This window comes from Kryptolebias marmoratus, linkage group LG2 (assembly GCF_001649575.2).
Source record: "Kryptolebias marmoratus isolate JLee-2015 linkage group LG2, ASM164957v2, whole genome shotgun sequence".
Lineage (NCBI taxonomy): Eukaryota > Metazoa > Chordata > Actinopteri > Cyprinodontiformes > Rivulidae > Kryptolebias > Kryptolebias marmoratus.
Genome location: NC_051431.1, coordinates 18780960 through 18802971, shown reverse-complemented (window position 1 = coordinate 18802971; position 22012 = coordinate 18780960). Strand labels below are relative to the sequence as shown.

General features: G+C 36.9%; 1 protein-coding gene across 1 annotated transcript in view; it reads left to right on the top strand.

The window, feature by feature from the left end:
* zbbx (zinc finger, B-box domain containing) overlaps window positions 1–22012 on the top strand; it is a 51038-nt gene that overhangs the window by 11408 nt on the left and 17618 nt on the right. The window contains exons 6-12 of the mRNA XM_017423951.2: window positions 729–824; window positions 12282–12492; window positions 14264–14423; window positions 18065–18165; window positions 20123–20259; window positions 20406–20461; window positions 21645–21847. Coding sequence (XP_017279440.2) covers window positions 729–824; window positions 12282–12492; window positions 14264–14423; window positions 18065–18165; window positions 20123–20259; window positions 20406–20461; window positions 21645–21847 — 964 coding nt within the window. The remainder of the gene's footprint in view (window positions 1–728; window positions 825–12281; window positions 12493–14263; window positions 14424–18064; window positions 18166–20122; window positions 20260–20405; window positions 20462–21644; window positions 21848–22012) is intronic.

Sequence of the window (22012 nt, the reverse complement as noted above, 5' to 3'; positions counted from 1 at the left end):
CGTGGGTAGGGGGTGGGAGGTGGCTGTGGGGGGACATGGAAAATAAGAAGAAGCAAGTAAATTATTTATTCCTTCTTTTATTCGGTTTAAGGTTTAAAAGCCTGGTCCTTTTGGCCCTTCGACCCTTCTATTTTTGTGTCTCCAATTCTCCTGGCTTTGCCTGTGTGCTCTAACAACCTGGTCCAGACATATCTCCCAAAGCTGCTGATGCAAGGACTTTTTCTCCACCACTAAAACTCTACGATTTTTTGAGAAAGAAATGATAATGACTTCCCTTAAGATGCATTCGCACCCACACATGCATATGAGGCACACACATAAACCTTATTGTGAGGGCATGTTGTACATGTACACACAGTCACATGTTCCCTTGCATTCTCTTACACACACGCAACACAAACATTTTAGCATTATCTTGCCAGAGAACCCATTTCAATATTCATCCCTTCTGTCAAAGTTTGTATGGCAAGGATGAGGTAAGAGGACAGAGAGATATCCGGATTTAGGTTTAAATCTTAAACAGGATTTTTTAGCCTTCCACTGCAGAAAGTTAAATGAATGTGAACCTGCACGGTATGCACACTTAGCATTTTTAAAGATTTTCTGCTCATGTGAATACACAAATGTTTATCTCCATCTAATTCATACAGGCTCTCTGTCTGCCATACTCATAATGTATACCCCCCATGTGCAAACACAAACTGATTTTTTTTCTCTTTTTGTTCTAGATGTGTTCTGAAGGCACTGAAAACCACTGCACAGACTGCTTTTCCAGATGTCACCAGAAGGGGACACTGAAGCTCCACAGCGCTATCCCCATTCAGGTGAGCATGGTCACATGTGAGTCAAGTCTATTTCCTCTCTTAGTTTCTGTCATCCTGTCTCTTCTTTTACAGATGCTTTAAACTATGTCTTTACCAGTTGTGTTCTCCTTTGGTTTTAATCATTCTTCTCTGAAGGTTCTTTAAGAGCGTCTTCAACAGCAAAGCTAACCTTGCTGAGACAGAAAAGTAAAATAAATCAGTTGCAGTAATTTTGCATGTGATTACAGACTTGCATGTTGACATGCACGCTCCAGCTTGCATCCTTCTATAAACTCGGTTGACATGTACCCTCTTTGTAAGCAGCTATCATTTTTACAGTAAGACACAAACACAACCCAAGTGTGAAAGGAACAGAAGAAAGGGAAGCACACGAGACAAAGCTAGTCTAAGTAATTATGTGGGTACATTTTAAATATATTAAAATGAAACAGAGCTCAAAAATATATTGTTATATGTTAATAGTAACCCATATGATTTATTTTACACTCACTGACAAAAAACAAAACAAAAACAAAACACCAATAAGGAATGGTCTGATTTGAATGCAATTTGATACAGATTCAGAACAGTGATGGACATATAAATGATTTGATTTGCAAGGAGCTGGTGCATCTAGAACAGTCACCAGAGGGCAGAAGTGGTGACATCACAAGAGGAGTGATAGTGTTATCAGGCAGTTGCTGTAGCATCTGACAATCATTGAAACCAGTTAGTGAAGGTCACCAGACACAGAGGAGGCTTTATAAATGTTTTAGACAGCATTGCCAGCACTTGACAGAGTTTTATAAAGACTTTATTGTGGGTTTGTCAGGTGGTTTTATCATGCAATTGCCCACAATGTGGGATGTACATGTTGGAACCAGTTGTTACATAAGGGCCAAAAACACTTGTTATGAAGGTTCCAGCCAACCAAGACAGACCACACCAAAGGTGAATTATTATATTGTGCACCAAGGATGAACCCTATGACCTCTGGACTTTTCATCCAGGCACAGGTATTGAACTTTTTACAACAGCCCATATCATCTCACACCATCTAACAATATCTGGCATTAGCTGGACTACAGGCTCACCAGAGATTGATGATGACTGGTGTTATATCTTGTTCTAAGATGAATCTGTGTTTTCTTTACCATGGATAGCTATTATGTGTGTGTATAGCTGCGCATAGGGGAATCGACAAATCCTGCTAGTAGTGTAAAAACATACACCAGTGTTACTCCTGGCATTGAGCTGTTGCTGTGGCTCAGTGGTTAGAGTGGTCGTCCTCCAATGAGAGAGTTGGAGGTTTGATTCCTGGCAGCAGTGTCCCTGGGCAAGACACTGAACCCCTCACTGCCTCTGATGTGTGCCCCATTGGTGTATGAATGGAGTTTAAAGCCCTGATTAGACTCTATAGAATAATTTATTCAGATGAGTTTTGTAGAGATGTAGTAGAGTGCTGTATTAATGTGTGTGTGTATTGGTAAATGAGTACAGATTATGTTGTAAAGCGCTTTGAGTGGCCTGGTTGGCTAGAAAGGCACTATATAAGTACAGTCCATTTACCATGGAAGCGACTCTGGGTACTTTGACAGCACAGTGCCACATCAGTGACATCCTGCATTTGCAAGTCTTACTTGTCTTGAAAAAGCACCCAGGTATTGTCTTTTAAAAAGACAACACCCATTCACAGTAGTACATGGACTGCTTGCATCTTTTGAGGTCCTCCTGTGGCCAGCCAGGTTCCTTTCTTTCCTCAATCAAGCACATGTGGTATCGTCCTGGATGTCAACTTCAACCAAGTGCTGAGCTGAAAAATCTCAAGGGCTTGCTACAGCAGCTGTGGACTGACTTGCTGCAGGAGAGGATACAACAGCTGTGACTCCGTTTTACACTAAATTACTGTTTATATACAGACCTGAACTGGGACCACACCCAACTGACATGGGACCAGCAGTGTGCCAGTACTGCCAACTCTGTTACTTTTTGGATCTGATACTGTAATCATTCCAACACTGTCACATGACATTAAATGCAACCACTCCTTATGGGTGCTTAACAATTTTGCCAGTAAGTGTATTTCAATAAAATCTTCTTGGAGTACAGCTCAGTATATCTAACATACAGTTACATTTCTGAAGATGGACGACTATACATTTCAGATTGTGGAGAAATACCAGGTGATATTTCTTCATAAGAAAGCATGTTTGACATAAACAAATTTCATTGAAGTCTAATTCCATGTTTGGTTACTAAATGTAAACGAAATAATAAATAATAATTCCGTTGAAAGTAGATTTTACACACGTCTATTATCTATTAAACTGCTTGTCAAGTAAATTATCATAATAGAGAGGATGGATTTTTTGTTACTCATCCTTCTTCCAAGGATAGGCAACAGCAGTCTTCAAAAATAAAAGACAAGGTAGAAAATGGCAGTTATTTCTTTAATGCAGCACTAAGTTTATCCACCATGACTGTATTTAATCTTTTATTTAGCAAAAATAAATGCCAATAAAAAGACATAACTGACAAATGTAAACTTAATTTGCACAGTAACCGATTGCATTGCATCACATATTTATAGCTGCAGAACAGTAGAGGAAAGAAGTCGACATATCAGCCTAATTTAACTTTAACACAGTAAACCTTTTCTACAAATACATGACTTGAATACACTATAGTGATGTTTCTGTACATAGTTTTCTAACAGCTACCAGATGCAAACAGCCTGGATTGCTTTCGTGTTTTTTTGTGGACATAGCTGGCAGGCTTACAGTACAAGAATTCTGCTGGTATTGACCAAAAATGCATTGTGGTAGTAGTAGAGCATGATCCCCTTACACATACTCTGATTGCTACACATTGCACAACATCTTTGCTTAACACCTTTAAAACGTTAACATAAACTAAGACTTAAGGCTATATTTCTGTGAGCAAAATATTTTATTAAACAGTGGATAGACTTTAGTGAAACTGTCAGAACGTACATCTACAGCTCATTAACATTTGGAGAGATCCCATTCAAGATGACCACCACAGCTTAGACAAAAATGGGTCAAATGTACAAATACTGGGATAAATTTTACATGGCAGCTGCAGATAGTCATCCCCAACTATCTCTGATCACTAACACCTTGCAAGATCTCACAATAACACATACGATTCTGAATAATTTCATTCACAAAGTTTGACCAAAACAGCTTGAACTTTGTGACTTTTGTTTAAAACTATGCCATGAAGGTGACAGGCAATATGCATTTCTTCAAGGAATGCTAGACCTGTAATGGTAAATATTTTGTTGGTCTCATTGTAAACGGTAAATCTGTACGCAAGGAATGCAGTTTAATCAAAAACATATTCCCCGACAGTTTTTACTGAAGCTTTTTTATTTTATTTCTTTGATAAAACCCACATGCTCTTTTAAGAGGTTGATCTGCGTGTAGCAGCTGGGTTTGATGTACATAATCTTCACAGATTTTTTTGATAATCCAGTAATATTAATATCTTGTACATCTGCAAAAGAATTTTGATAAAGTCTGTCCAGTGAAAACATCAGATGCCCTCTGTGATCTTTGGGCAGGGATTCCAGGCTAGATACCACTTCTAAAACATACTTAAGAGACATTCTGATATGCTAGGTGATAATCAGATGACTCATAATCTTATTGCCCTTTTGGGTGTGAGACCAAACAGAAATTGTCTCCAAAATTAAACAAGTTAAGAAAGTCAACTGTAGTTTCAAGAGACCAGGAAAAAATATAGTTGTGTGTATCTTTTTTTTTTGGAAACACCCCTTCCACCTTCTTTCATTTTTATATTTATTTTTCTCTATATCAAATAATTAACTACTTCTTTATAAGGGCTCCAATACTGGTGTGAAAAGTGCTGTCACCACCTAGCAAGGAGGTTGCAGGATCACCTCCGAGCCATGGGTCTTTCTGGGAGGACTTTACATGTTCTCCCCATGAATGTGTAGGTTTACTCTGGGTACTCTGGTTTCCTCCCACAGACCAAAAACATGCAGGTTAGGTTATTTGGTAACTCTAAATTCTCCCTAGGTGTGAGTAAAAGCATGAATGGTTGTTTGTCTCATCTGTCTCAATCTGCTGGACTTGCAACCTGTCCAGGGTGTCCCCTGCACCAGCTTTCCTTGACCCGGAAAGGAGAAGCTGGTAAAGAAAATGGATGAATGAATATATCAAATAAATTAGTTCTTTATGGCCATCACAGCACTGTTGGGATAAGTGCTGTCACATCACAGCTAGACAATGTCAGGTTTTTAATCACAGCTGGGGCCTTTCTGTTTGAATGTGTGTGAGTTCGCATGTTCTCCCCTTTTGAGCATGCTTAGGTTTTTTGTCAGTATCCTGGTTTTTTCCTCCCACAGTCTAAAAACATGCATGTAACCCCCTGACTAGGATTAAATTAATCAATAGAGGGATGTATTTTATACACACCGACCCACTCACCCCCCCCATGTATATACATGTTGCCTCCATATCTTTGTTTGTTTATTTGAGCCACTGGTGCTTTTATGTCATACTGAACCAGTCTGCCCACTGTCCTCTGACCCCTGACATTAACAAGGCTTTTTTTGTCCACACAACTGCCACTGAATATTTTCTTTTTTTTTTTTTTGACCATTCTCTTTAAACCCTAGAGATTGTTGTGTGTAAAAATCCGTGCAGATCATTAGTTTCTGAAATACTCAGACCAGCCTGTCTGGCACCAACAACTACACCACATTCAAAGTCACCTAAATCCTCTTTTTTTTCCCCGTTCTGATGCCCTGTTTGAACTTCAGCAAGTTGTGTGTGTGTGTGTGTGTGTGTGTATGTATGTATGTATGTATGTATGTATGTATGTATGTATGTATGTATGTATGTATGTATGTATGTATGTATGTATGTATGTATGTATGTATGTACGTATGTACGTAGTTACAATACTTCATATTTTTCTGGCTTTTGAGTGGCTTGTGTTTTGTCCCAGCTGTACTGTATGTTTGAAATTAAACCAATATCTTGTCTTGAATGCCATATCTATCCAGTAGTAGCTGCAGAAAATTCCTTAACCACTCATATTCATTTTGTGATTGAACATTGCTTTATTTATATGCAATATTTTTGTTTATATTATTGCTGAGGCTCTCTGTTCAATTATTTTGTTCATACTTGACTACTGGTTGGGTTGACACACAAAAAATAAATTTGGGAGCCAACATGATGGGACAAAGCCATGCACATGGACAAAAACAAAAAGACAGCACCGAAAAGCTCCTTGAAGCCAAAGTAGACAACTCTCTTTCTCTCTGTATCTCTCCAATGTTCCTCTTGATTTCTATCCTCACTTTAGCCACTAGTAATGCAAAACTGTGTATTTTGGCAGGATATAAAGACTGGGGATTATGCTCATGCAGCTGACGCAGGCATATTTCGCTCCCTCCCATCCTAATCCTGTTTGATTTTCTTTGAAAAGAATGATGGAGGAAAAGACAAAAAGAAAACAAAAAGAATATTAATTTCATCATTACGATGAGTGAAGGCTTTCTTGTGTACCTCATCGGTTTGTGTGTTCAGCCTTTCACACACAGACACACACATACATAAAGCTGGTTCAATTAAAGTTCAATAATTAGTCATTTTCTTTATTAAGCTGAAACCATATGGGGTAACAAATGGGCGTGGCATGTTGGGAATAGCACAGCATTGACAGGTCTTATATAACTGTGCAGCAATATTTAAATTGACATTTAATTGAGCCTATTTAATTATTATGCTGTTGTTTTTTCCTGCATTGTTTTTAACCAACGTTTGCAATCGGTTTAATTTTTTTTATCGCTGTTCAATGGTAATTTAACTTTTTGTCATACTACTTTAACAATCCAGTTTCTACTACATTGAATCCATAACTCTATTACAACTGAAGATAAACAAATAAATAAATCTGAAAGCAATTATTTTGTGATGCTGTGTGTGCTTTAGCACATGAAAAGAACAAAGCCCAAAAAGCACAAAGCCAAACCACGCAACACGTCTACTCTATAGCGCTCCTAAGGTATTTTTAATTGATTTTTTTCCTTTTATATATTTTAAACTGTCAGGTAGAAGATGCTGGTTAACAACTAGAACTAATTTTAGTGAAAGTATCTCTATTTAGAAGAGGTGCCAGTATGTTTTTAATTTACAGGTTCATAAAGTCTGAATGTAAAAACACAGGGAGAATGTACACTAGGGTTTTTGTAGTCTGTCTTTATGCAGTTATAGTTTTATTACAGCGAAACCAGATTTTAGCCAAAAGTAGAAGTGATTTGATGACTAAATTTCAAATGTTTTTCTCTTTATCTCTCTCATATGACTTTTTCAATTAAGGTCAAAGAAAAATGTTTGAGACGGCAAACATTAGCACATAATTTAATTGACTTTTCAACTATATGTTGATAATATATTGTGATAACTCTGGGCATTTTTAAGAAGCTGCTCTCAAGAAAACCAAAAAGGCTGTTTGAAAATGGAAAATTGTGACCTTGATAGAAAAGTTTAAAGCCATATCTACTCTCATACATCTGTGCATGTAGTCATTGTGTTTGATTTCTGGATTGTATATTTGTGAGTTGGACTGACTACACTACAATTACACTAACACAAAGGGGGTTTCAGCTGCTGTTAGATTATCTGACAAGCTCTTTGTTTTAGACACTCAAAGGCCTTCAGTTTTCATCAAAGTGCACCTGTAAACACAACTAGAAAGTGGTCTGAAAAAAAGGAAACGCAAGCAATTTTCTGTTTGTTCTTTCTGTCTGTTTTTGATGCAGACATTTGCCATTAGACAGTCTTAAGAATAGAAAGTAATTTTGCCAGATGTATGGAATTCTGTGAACATGAAGACTTGATTCTAAAAAATGTCATTACCACAAGAAAGTTTAGCACTAAATATTAAATTAAACCCACGAGGAATATCATTTAATGAGCTGCGTTTTGTTTTACAGATGCAAGGAGAAATGTTTCAGATTAGGCACAAGTTTCAGTTTTGCCCAGTTAGACATTTACAATTATTAACATTGATACAAACATTAAAACACTGCTTCTTCCCTGCAGAAGTAAATGTCAGATGTTGTCAGCAGAATATTGTCTTCAGGAGTTTTTTTTTTTTAAATGCCCAATTGAGTGACAGATTTTCCACTAAAAAAAAAAGTTTTCTTTTTGTTTTTTAAATTTTAGTTAAACCTGTAAGTTATCACAAAGATTGCCTGATTCTTTTTTGCAACACTTGATCTGTTTCTTGTGTCCTACAGAATCTTTTCAGGCGGTGTGGATATCTGTTAGGCTGCTACAGGTCCAACTGCAGGTGTTTTCAATAAAGCCATTATGAAGTATGTTTACAGTATCAGACTTCAGAATGGTTCAGTGCTGCCAGTTTAGCTCCACAGACAAACCAGAAGAGTACTCATAGATGCTGTTTTATCAGGTGGTTGATTATATCAGAGGACAGCTAAGCTGCAGGTTTGTCAGATTTTAAAGAGCTGTGAAAAGTGTGCCACTCCATGGCATTAATGATCATTCGGATACTCTCATCGTCCAGCCAGTGAAGGTATGGACACACAAAGGTTGTCTGACTTGATCTTGAGGTTAAACAAAAGATACAAAACATTGTCTGAATTCACTTTCTGTGTCTGGATCCTACAGACTAAATCCTGCAGTCACCATATGAATTGCTTAAATGACTACAAATATGAACTTTTTTCAATCCATTAATACCTGAAAACGTGTCTAAGGTACATGTTTAAAAAAAAAAAGGAGCTTTTACTCCACAGGGTGGAGTGAAAGTAAGGCCAGCCCCACCTTCACAATGCTATGTGTGTTGCATTTAGAACTGTACAAATTTTAATATAAGTGCTCAAAGAGTTCATCTGCTCTATTCTTTGTCAATAGAATAAAAATAAATGTGTGTAACAAACTAGGGTTGTTGTCAAAAAACTTATTAACCCACATTTTTCTACAGGGTAGCATATCAATAACAATGATACTACTACTAGTAGTGTCTCTCTGCACAGAGTCATTGTTAATTTGTGTAGATAAAAATTAGATGCATACTTTAACTCCATAAAATTGAGTTCTCTGTATTGACTTTCAAGGTCATGCCAGGGATGTAGGTGCAAGCACTTAAAATGATTAGGATTTACCCTCTAAATGGGGTCATGAAAGCTGCCTACAGTGGCATTATCTCATTGCCTTTATGCCATCAGTGTACTTCAAATAGGGCTTGCTTGGTATTTATCACTTTTAATTTGTGTAAAAGTTGTGAGTGCTAAATCTCTTGTCTGCTGTTTTACAATAGGAACGCTAATTCTTGTTGATTACATTTACTGGCTCTCAGCAAAATATTATATAATTAATCTAGATGGCACTAAGTTGGCTTCTTGTACGAATTGACAAGATTCTTTTAATTATTTTTGACCCATATATGTCATTTAAATACGCAGTGTATGGTAGAAGAGGTGTTTAGGAGTAATTTAATGTATTATTTTCAAAATTAAGAAGTTTTTTTCTCAGTGATACAAAACAGTTGTGTTAATTCTATGGTGAGCTACTGATACTTGTTAATTAACAACTGTCTCAATGTTTTTCTGAAAAATCTCCATCTAATTTAAAAGGCTGCAGTGAGAGTTTTGATGGGAGAAGATCATGTCTGTCAATGGTACTCTTTATTGACTCCCTGTAAAAATCAGAATTGATTTTCAACTCTTTCTTTTTGCACGTAAAGCCAAGTTTCATTGTTTCTTAAAGATTTTTTGGTGTCACGTTTTCCTAGCAGAGCAGTTCACTGTCCCTGAGTCTGGTTCATCTGGAGGTCTTCCAGTGAGGACTCTAAAATGAGATTTTCCTCCCCACTGTCAACACCATCCATTGCATTTTACTTGATTATTTTGATACAAATGTAACCTTTATTTAACCAGAAGAATCATAAGTCTTATAGAGGGTGTTGAGTTGATTTAGAGATTTGCTTGGTAACTGTTTATGAATTTACGTAACATAAATAAGGTTACATCGAAATTAATCATTTAAATTTAAAATAATTTGGACTGGACTGAATTGAATTGATTTAGAATAAACTGAAATTTAGTAACTGGGCTGACATCTGCTGCTAATTGTTGGTATAAAATAAATTTAAAAAAAAAACAATTTTGTCACTGATTTAATTATGAGAAATAATTTCTTTCAGTTAATACTCATGAGCTGCCTTTAAAAAGGCATTTATTTTTCACATTTATCCCAGATTTACTTAATTATTTAAACGGTTAGGTGCTGCCATTCAGTTTTAGGAGTAGCACTGATCTGGTATCATATCCTATGAGCTTATATTGCAGACAGACTTACTGACTCATGAGGGCAGTCGAGACATGGTCAGCTGCTCCCAGGGACAGATTATCTCTGGCTCCTTTCCCAGTACCTTTAATCCCAGTTCCGGTAAAAGCTCAGATTCCAATCACACCATCGCATCCAGTGCAATAACCAGACAAAATGATGGGAACCCTGAAAAAGGAACAGAGACTGATGAAAAACATGGAAAAAATGTACAATGACTGCAGCCTGGTAAGTGCTGACTAGTGATAGATGGTTGAGTTGAAAACTGCATGAAGATACACCACCTTTATATATGCGGCATACATACAAAATACACATGGTTACAGTATATGAATAATAAACATGCAAAACATGCAAGCAGAGAACACAATCGTATACTGAACATACCATATTTAACACTGAAGATACTATATCCCCTGGTTTCTGTGTCACCACCATCAATGAAATGTATGCACTGTGTTTTATGTTTATCTAAGAAAAAGCAGGATAGGAGCCAAATTAGCCATGGCTCTTTGTAAAACAGCAGATATTCTGCATATGACGATCAGATTTTTATGAACTCTAATAATGCTATTTGAACTTTGTCAAATTTACTGCTTGTTAATTTATGCACTATGCTGTCAAATCTTTGAGCAGTCAATTTTTTTATTTTAATAAATACTACTCTATAGTCATTATAGTCATACAGTGCTATTTTAGCTGTATTTTTAAAGGTTTTGGATAGTAGCATTTAATTTGATTAACAAAAACTGCTTCTGTGTATGACTAATTACAACTTAATATATTTTTATGGCTATTCACAGTTGATAAAATTACACTCTGATTTTAGTTCACTTGCCAGTGCACTGCAGCAAAAAGATATCAACCAAGCCTCTACACGGTCTGAGTCCTACCTCTGCACCCTGTGACTCAACTGAAAGAACTTCAAATAAGCCCTAATTGACGCAATATCCACAGGCTGTATCTAAAGGCAAGCTTGTGAACTTCATGTACCTTTGGACTAAAAAGTCCCCCCCCCCAGCAGTGTAGGTCTGGCAAGAACAGTTAGATTGACATTTCATACTCTTTACACCACAGAGCCCAGTTGGCCTCATACACACAGCAGATATTTCAAACCACTGGGGTCAGAAGGTATGGAGAAGATTTTAAATATGTCAAACTACAGTTCAATTTAAATGTTTAAAGCTAGATGCTTAGAGCCAGCAAACCACAAAGCAACGGCCACAGTAACTTGTTTGACTGGGCTTGTTTGTTTCAAAAATCAATGAGTTCTAAATACAGATCCAGAGCTGAAATGTCTGACAAATATAAACTTCTTATATCTGAGTTTAGACTCTTAAATATGTTTGAAAAGAATGTAGCACTAATCACATTACCATTGTCTTGGCGTACTAAAAACACTTGCAGCTTCTTGAAAGTTTTTATTTGCATTTGGAAATTCCAAAGACATTTTTTTATTGTAATAAAAAAGGGGATCCAGATGGACAAATCATTAAGCTGTCTTATCACTGTGAATTTGAGGCTTAAAAGTAAAATATAAAGGGTTTTCTGAAGCAGAGTAACTACCACATCTTGATTCTCCATTTACTGAGTGGCATTCTAAAATATCCCACTCAATGAATGTGTTGAATCTATTGGTACTTACAGGGTAGCTGGTAGTCACAGGGTACATACTTGTTACCTCCAGAGAGTGGGCTGGATTATGAAGTGACTTGATACCCTGTACATACCCAATACAAACTGGGTACTTTTGGTACAAACCCAGCATGTACCAAGCTGCATTATGTATTGCTATCATTTTTTTTAAAATTGTCTGATATTTAGAGATCTTGATATTTGTCAAACCCGAGCTCTTTAAACTAATTTAATTACCAATTGAATGATCAATATTATAGCTCTGTGTAGATGCGGTTATCAACAAATGAATGTTAAGCAACACAAAAATATGGTATTTAGTTATACTGACACAAAAAGCTGTTTCCTGTGCATCAGAAAGTAACATTTTTTTGGGAGCAGTGTTAAATTTATATTAGTGATGTAGTAATAACATTTTTACATCCCACTTTGACCATCTGTTAAAACTCACGAGGTATTCTTTTTGTTGTAGGTATTGCTTGGGGAAGACGGTCAGGAGGAAAAGGTGGGAGTTACCAAAGATGGGAAGGAAGGACTGGGTTCCTCTCTTCTTAGTGGAGAGTACAGTGAGGAAGAGTCTGCAAGATCTTTTCAGGAGGCTCTGATGCAGTGGAGAGAAGAGGAGCGGGATGGAGGAGGACAACTCATCCCTCTGTGTAGAACGTGGAAACCTGTCAGACCAGGTAAGCAGCATAGATATGGTGTTAGGGATCCGCGTGTTTGATCACTTGTTTCATTAGCAACACAAGTGATATTTCTGAGGAGACAAAATGCAGCTGTTTTGTAAGTAAAATGTTTTGTATTTGATATAAGGCTTTAGCTGCAGATAACTTTGCCAGTATAATGTACTAAATGGGGTGACCTTAGAGCGTTGTTCCTGAAAAAGACAAATGTCACCACGTGCTCCTGCTGAACCTAAATATATTTCCTCATGTTATCTTCACAACTTTGCAGATTAACCACAACATATACAGTAATTCATCCATATACCGACACACATGCTGGTATTTGAACTGTGCCCTGATAACAAATCAGATGATCCTTCTCTTTAGCCCAGAGGATGCAGCATTTATTATTTAAAAAAAGAAAAAAATCATATATTGATTTATGAGACCATTAGGCAGTTTTCCACTCTGTCTCAGATGATCTTTAACAAGCTCAGATTCAAACCAAGAGCTTTAACATGCATTTATGATGTCAAGAAAAGGAAGAGGAAGTGTACATTTACTAAAGTTTTCCTAAGTTTTCCTGAGGTCATACAGAAACATTTTCTCTTAGCGGGAGAGGAACTGGTCATTAAGAACTGATTAAAAAAAAAAAAAAAGTTAAAAAAAATGTGCTGCACACTCCAGTTTTTTTCTTTTTCTTTTTTGCGTTTCCGCTTTATTTATAAATGTTTAGGCCCTCAGGCTTTCGTCAGTGATCTGAGGGAAGGCCTGAGGTCTGAAACACCAATAAATAAAATAAAGGAACGTGTGTATAGCCTGAGTGTGGGGCATGATTTCTAAATTTTAGTTTTAAAGCAACACCAACTCAGAGGAAATCACAAAGATTGAATATATGCATGAGGGAAAACCTAAAAATTAATTTTAAATGTTTAACCTCTGCCTAACACGTATTTTACCTCCTCCTCAATCTCACCCTGTTTATTTACTCCACATCTACTCTTCCTCCAGTCTTTCTGTCTGTGTTCTGATCAGTTAATCAATATCAATAAATGTCGAGGAGAAAGGGCTTTCAAATGCAATGATAATGGGTGGGAGGACTTTGGATGCTGAGATAATGAGAGTGGCGATGTTTAGTTGAAATAATGGCCTCTGTTGTGCGTATATGTGGAAACCATGTAAGGTGTTTCCTGTGCCTTGCAACAAATGATGAGTTTTTACATTTGTGCATGTGCGACAGTTTGTGTGTCAGAGAGTGTTTTATTAGCACTTTTATTCCAGGTTGTGTGTGTATATGTATGTTTGTGCTTATCATTAAACTTCCTATTTTCTCTGCTTTACTGCTTGGTCAAACTCTGCTCATCTCTCTTTGCTCTGCTCTGCAAATTGCTGCTAGCCCCTCTAGCCCTAATTATTTCTGTCAAGCCAATGGCACCAAGACCCAATTTAAAGTAGCCAAAGTGTCTGGAATACAATCATAACATTTCTTTTACTTACTTCTATCTTTCTTTTTCATCTCATGCACTCACCATGTTGCTTTTATATTGTTTAATTCCCCCCCTCCTATTCCCATGGGGCTTTCTCTTGTCTGTTTGTGTTTTGGCATTTTCATTCTGGTGACAAGGTAGATTCTCACTTGTTGAAGGAGATGTGTTGAGAATGATGTTTTCCTACCTTCTCTTCTTGCTTTGTTTCTCTTTTTCTTTCCCTTAGGCTATTTTTCCCTCTTCTTATCTCAAGATTTTTTTTGTTGTTGTGTTTGTTGTCCCCTTTCCCCATATTTTCTCAGTACTAGTGTCAGCCTCAGCGACCCAGGCTGACCTTCCTCCAGACAGAGAAGCTGAAGGACAAAGAGGAGAAGGAGCAGAAGAGAAGCTAACCATCAAGATTGCGTTTACAGGAAACAGCCTCACCTACATGGATAGATTGCTTCTGAAGAAGCACCGCAGGTACGTCTAACAATATGCATGCACAACAAAGAAACCATTTTCAAACATTCACTGCAGCTGAGAAATTTTCTAAACATTATTCACTGAGTTCAAACAGTGTGCAAATGAGCCTAGGTTTGAATAGAGTAGGCAGTCCAGAATATTAGTAACAAGTGGATGTGCAGATGGCATTTGCTGTTTACTTTTTTGACTGTGTATTGCTTTTGAGTCTTTTGTCAATATTGAGGATATGTGCTTGTACGTGTAATATTGATTTTATTATTGGGAAGTTGATACCCTCATCTATCATTCTCCATGTGTTGCAAACAAAACACAAACATTTCTACACTGAAGTTTTTACATGTTGCGCCAGACCCCACTATAGAATATTTTTTAGTACAGAGGACGTGTTTTCAAAAGTCAATATTCAGCTTCATGCGAGAAAAACAAAACAGCTACTGTGTACAATGTGTGGACTTGATTTTTCCAACGCTGCCTACAAACACAGCATTGCATTACATGTTCTGGATCTTGTTTAGGCTTCAGATGTGGACTTCAAGCAGTAGGCTCATTAAAAACTATATTTTCTTTTAATTTGTCTGTGATATCATGTATTGTTCTACAGTTTCTAGAACCTGACAAAACAGGTGTTGCACATTTTCTGCCTTTTCCAACAAAAAACATCTGGTCATTAACCAAAGTCTTGTTAGAACAACACAACCTATCAAGTTATGACTTTGTCTAGCTCCTAAAAATGACTGATTTACATGCTAATTATCACATAGCTAGCTATGATATCAAAGTACATTTTTTAAACATTAAAAAAAAATATCTGTATGAACATTTTAACAGTCAGTCATTGAGTGAATACCTGTTGAGGCTCACACTACAACAAGGAGCAAACATGTGAGCACTTGCACACACACACGATTTCTTCTCAAGCTTATCTGTTAGCAACACACACCTTCTCTTACAATATCCAGTGGCAGGACACAATTGCACTTTTGTGTGAACACACACGTTTTTTCTTATTACACAATTTTTTGATAACCACAGCACGCGCCTCTCCTGCCTCTCCGTAGTCAGCCCACATAGGTCACTAGTGTGCAAAACAATTTCTCTGCACTTTGCCTGCAGGTTGGGCTTCTGCTGGTCCCATTATTACAACCTTTATTTAAGCAGCTTCTTTTGGTCTTGGTATCCCACTGGAGAGGAGGTCAGCGGGAAGGAGAGAGGCGTGTAGTTTTGGGCCTTCTCACTGTCTGAGCAGGAATGCTCCAAGTCCCCAGCTGTAGCAGCCTTTAACTTTGGAATAGACTAGAGAGCCAATCTGGAGTGCAGTGAGCCTGCAGCGGTGATGGTGGCAGAGCTTAATGGAGAGACAGAGAGACTTACCGGCTAGAGGGAAGAAGGAAGGAGAGGTTGAATTTTAACAAGCTTCAATAATAATGGGAAAAAAGAGTGGGAGAAGGAGGGAGTGTGGAGCAGGAGGGAGCTCTAAAGAATCTGCTAAAAGTGCTCAGCTATATTAAAGTCGTAAACTCTATCACCTTGGTAGATTTGTGCATGGCCTGCAGGTTATAGAAAGCAAGCTTGTGACCAAGGCAGCACTAGTCTGATTCCCTGAGCTGACTCAGGTAGGGTAAGTGAATGCTCACCTTTCCATTAAGAGCCAGAGTTTGAACACTGAGCACTGAACCCTGAAATAAGTCTGCACAGCCTGAGATGTGAACCGGTCCTTTTCTGCATTTCTTAAAATTTGATTTAATGCCGCCACAACTTTAGTACCAAATTTGATGTTTTACTGTGTCTCGTCTAATGGCCAGTCCAAAAATTTTAACCTTTCTTTAACAGTGTAAATCTATGTTAAAAAAAAAAAAAAAATCATTACTTTACAATGAGCAATGCATATCTTCAGATGGTGCGGATCTTTATTGATTTTTGAAGACTCCCCATGAGCAAACCATCTTTCGCTAACAAGAAAAGAAACCTTTTCCATTGTCACTTACCATGTCCTGGATGACTGAGAGTCTACCTTTGACATTAATAATTAAACCCAAAAAGTCAGTTTTTGAGCTCTCATGTTGTGTTTTTGGTGCCAGCTTCTGCGCCCTGGAAATGTTGGGCTGTACCCTTATACAAAAGTCCCACCCACTAGGCAACGCTCACATTTTGCGGCTTCAACTTCTGGCTTTGTGGGCCTTCGCTAGTTCTAGTATATCTTGATAAAATCTTCATAAACGTATCCATAAAATTTTTCCAACACACTTGGAGACATGAAAGGTATCCAGAATACTATTAGGTTTGCATACAATAAAGAATAATGAACACTTGTCAAAATAAGAATAGCCTGAAAAGGAAGGAAAAAAAGAAAACCTGTTTTGCTTTCACTTTCTGAGAAAAAATGTTTTTTTTTTGTATACAGTAGGATGTCTCTGAGCAACCGTTTCAGAAAAAAACTAAAATCTGTGATTGTTTTCTTCTCGCTTGTCAGTCATCTTCCTTGTTTTTACAGTTTCTCCAGTGAGCCTTTAGATCTACACACTTCTGTCTGTGCTGTTTATTTTTTTTCCACCTACTGTCACTTGTGTTTTGAAATAACGTTAGGAATGACAAGTCTGAATCAAATATTTTGACTTGTTTCAGAGTGTGCCATAGCTAAAGTTTACATTTTTGTGCAAATATAAAAAGTCATATTTGCAATGGTCAAACCTGTTCTGATTGATGGGAGGGGGGGGGGGGGGGGGGNGGGGGTTCTTTATAATACATTAAGAAAAAATTAAGATGTGTGCTTGAGCTATTTTTTGCTTTATCAGAGGTGGTATGCATCATGGGTAAAGTCTTCTACGTCAAAACTCTGCGTTTGGATCATTACCAGTAACACTGACAAATTGTTAAAACGTGTGGCTACATCACATCAATATGCCATCTGCTATTCAGTCACGGTTCATAATGTGTTTTTAAACAACACTTCAGTAAATTATGGTGCACTCCTTTTTTAATATTTGAGAGAAAAAACAAATGTCACTACATAGTTTTATACAGTGTTGCTTCTCTAGATCTCAGAGAGTAATTTCATCCAGTAGGGAGGAGAACAAGACTTAGTTCTTAATATAATCGCCTGTAAGCAAGGATAGATACAAAACCCTATCACCAAAGGAATGTAAGAGTACAAGGCCAGTACAGACCAAAACAGCAAAGTGTATCTCTTTATTGCTTTCTGGTGAAGTCCCAAATGGAAACAGCCCATAGCTTATAAGGATACTGCATATAAAGTATTATGTAGAGAGAAGAGATAAATGGTTGTTGGTTTGAGAAATGGCACGTTATTTGGGAGCATAAGATAAAAAAAAAGATGATCCAATTTTTTTAGGGCTGATCGTATTAAGCAGTGAATGAGAAGAGAAGATATAAACTACAAGCATCTCTATTGTGTGAAAAGACTCTCATCAGTCAGACTTTAGTCTTTGGCATTGGAGTGTACTGTTTATAAGGAGCTTTAGCAGAATATTACCTCTCCATCCATTCATCCATCCATCTATTCAAGTTTTGGGTAAAAGGTAAAAGACCAGAAAAACTAAATAAGATTTAAAAAAAATCTGTTGCTCTTTTGTTTCTTCTTGTTTTATTCACTGATTAAACAATTTTTGTTGTGTTTGCAGAACACCAATTGAAAGTCATCATCCATCACTGGATTTGGGCATAGATGTTAAATCACTAACTATTACAGACACAGAAGAGGAGCCAACCAGCAGCCTGACTGGTAATACACATGGACACACACAGCCACATCCACATATCCATCTCTATGTCCATGTTCACCTCTTGAAACTAAAAAAAAGGGCATTGATCCTCTCAGAACTTGGTGCTTTTGCTCTACACCCTGCCTCTCTGATACGCATAGTGCAAACAGGCTCTCAAACCAAACCCACTCAGCTCTGGACAGAGTAGTCTGACAGATGACCTGCCCAGGCACACATATACACCCACATTGCAGTCAGATATACAAACACACAATTGCAAAATCTCTTTCTCTCAGTGGGTCAGACGTATCAGTGCTTGCCCATCCATCCGTGGCAGCGTGACAGGTAATCACTGGCTGTGATTGTGTAGGTAGAGGGCTGTTATAGGTGGCTTAAAGCTGACAGAATAAGGAATGGGGCAGACGAAGGGAGCGTGGGATCGTCCTGTAGTTTGGAGCTCACTGTCTGCGGTTCATCAGTCAGCAGAGTTCTGATTTTCGACCCAAAGCCTAAGAAAGATGGGCAGACCAGGATTATTTTTCCCCTTTCAAAATATCTGGACTCTAGGGCAATTAGCTGCTTCTTACTGTAACAAGATAAATTGACTCCGATCCTGACTTTGTGGCAGTTTTTAAAATCGTGGTCTCTCAGATCCTCGGAGCTGTCTTTAATCATCTTCCGAATGTTTTAGATAAGGATAGATTAACTCTGAAAAATAAATTCTTTGTATGTCACATCACCACATGGGTCTGACAGCACAAGAAAATAAAAATTTAAAACAAGGGGGTGCTCCCTACATGATGCAAGTAAACAGCTTTTATTATTCATTTCCCAGCCTTTCATATTTAAATGCAGAGGAGGAGGAGAAACTCTGCAATCTGTTGTAATGGGTATGGATTTGAATAAGAGTTTGTGGCAGGTGGTAGGAATAGGTTATCAAATACCGAACAGCTGTGCATTTCCCAAAGACACTGATGGTTTTGTCTTATTGGCATATTTGTCAACTACAAGTAAGAAGCATCAATTATTAAATTTTGAGCAAAGTAAGAAAAAATTATGATGAAAGAATGAAAAGTTTCAGTAGGAAAATGAATGGCACTTTTAGGGATTACAGTAGACTGTAACAATTACAGCAACTTTAACCATGAAGAGTTTGAACAAGTTACAAATATTTGAAAGACCTAGGATGTTTTAATATGAACAAAGCTTCAAGTAAATGTACAAAATACCAAGTATTTTGTGAAATAAATTACAAAGAAATCTGCTGCTGTTTGTCTCGATGTCATTGGGAAACTTTAAGGTTAAGGAAAGATGAAAGAAAATAAAATGAAAAGCTTTAGAAAGAAACGATGATACACAGCACTGGGAACAGAGCGATTCAAAAATATTCTATAAACAAAGATTTCTATACAAGGTTTTATCGATGTTATGGGATGTTATTTTTGCTGCAATATAATAGGAAATATGACTGCTTTATCAATGGCAACATTTAAAAAAGAAAAAAGTGAAGTACTTAAAAAAATCAATGCATTAACAGAATGGCATTTAGATGAAATATGAATGCTTTTGTTTTAATATTTAACAGACTTTGCATTAAACAGAGAAAACTGAAATCAAAGTTGCACAGTTGCTTTTTTATTTGCACTTTGATGCATCAGCTCAAACAGTACCTTGGTCGAGATTCATGTTAGATTAGAAATCATCCTTTAATCTACAACTTTAAAAAAATCAAAACATTATACAATAGGACCTTAGACATTTCTATATTTGTACATAATTTCACAAAAAAAAGAACATTTAGTTATTTATTTGGCCTTTAGTGAACTGTTATTGTGACTTTATTTTAATATCATATAAAAAATAAAAATTATACCCTAAATCTGTAAAGATAAATCCTTTAAAAACTGGTAACAGAAATGTTTCCCAGCTCTAATTATTTTAATCTTGTCTAATTTTAATTTGTGAGTTTATTTACAGCTGAGGAAGAAGATTTTCGTCACTACTGTGCATCGCTCTTCGCTGTTCCTGTCAGCAGAAGCAGGACTGAGTCTCGGATTTCCACACCTGAATCCTTCCTTGTTATAGAAGTCCTGGATGAAGAGACACTGACTAAAGTACTTTATTGAATTACATTTTATTTACATGAACAGCCAAAACACAGACTGTCACAATACAAACTTGTTCTTTCTGTGCATTTTTGTATCTCCCCATCTCTTTCTGATTTGTTTGAAAATATTGACCGTTCTTTTGTTTTTCACAGACATGCAGAAACATAAAAAGAGTCTGTGATGCTGAACAGAAGACTGAAAACAGAGAGTAAGATTCAAGTTAAAAAACTTCACCATGACTTACATCTTAGACACAGAACAGAATCTGATTTTCACCTTTTAAGAGCATAACTGTTTATTGGTGAAATAGTATTTACTTCAGTTCACTTAGGCTAAATTCTGTTATTCAATTCAATTCAAATTCAAAAATACTTTACTAATCCCAAAGGGAAATTAAATGTTGTAGCTCATAATCCTGGTTTCGTTAAAGAGTTGTTATAGACACTGATGGCTGTGGGCAGGAATCTTTTATAATATCTCTTAAATTATAAGAGTAAGATAGAAGGGAAGACAAATAAGTGCTTTTAAGACATTATGGCAGTGGTGTTTTACACATGCCTACATTATTTGAGTCAATCCATGCTGTAACACTCCAGAAAAAAAAAGTACTATAAACTCATTACCTTGACTTTACTGTAGACTTCACTGTAGAGCTCTGCTGATAAGAAAACATAGCTGAATCATAAAACTTGTTAATTCTTTTAGAAATGGATGCAAAGCTATGATAGAGTAGCATAAAAATATATTTATGTGATGACAGCCTTAACTGTATTCAGAGTAGACAGGAACAGTCATGGCTGTTTTGAAGCAATTAGGAAACAAACAGGTAAATCAAAGATGTCTTCTTGATTAGATTCCCTTTTTGCTTCAAAGAAATAAAGAGAAAAATATAATTACTGTCACATTTATTTTCTCTTATTGCTGTGAACATTGTGACAAATAATTAGCAGTATTATATATACTAGAGTCATTGGTCCAATGTTCAGGCAATCACTGCTCTTCTTGTAAGTACTAGCTGACATCCACTTATTGAAGAAAATACTGTATAATGTAAAAATGTGTTAATTAGTTTTCATAAAGTTTGCTATCATTGGTGCTTGTGCTTAGAGCAGTCATTCTCCAATGAGAGAGTAGGAGGTTCGATTCCACCACATGTTTAAGTGTTCCTGGGCAAGAAACTGAACCCCTAATTGTGTAAGGATGAGATTTAAAGCACTGATTAGACACTATAGAATGACTTATTCAGATTAGCTTTGTAGAAAGTTGTAAAGTGCTGTATGAATGCATGTATTTGGGTAAATAAGGCCTTAAGTGGCCTGGTTTGCTAGAAAGGCGCTATACGAGTACAGTCCATTCACATGAACTCACAAAGTGTTCTGTTTTTCACACAGGGTTTCTACTATCCAGCAGATTTTCAGAAAAGAACAAAGTCCGATGTCCCACACAGCCCTTTTTAGTGGATTCTTTAAAGCTGACGACTCCTCTCCTTCAACACAGCCATCCAAACATTCTGTCACATCAAGACGTTTTCTACCAGCCCAGAAGTTTCACTCAGCTGATCGTCAGACTCCAAAACCAGAGCAATCAGTCAAAGGTAGTCTGTGTGTTATACAGTGAGACAGAAATACTTCCTGTAGAAAGGTCTGTACATGGAGTACAGGCTCTAGTAAGCTAGTGTTAGACTGGGATCATTATGGAATTTTTGTTAAACACTTTGACATGTAAATGGCATTGGCACAATTACTTTAAACTTGTTTCA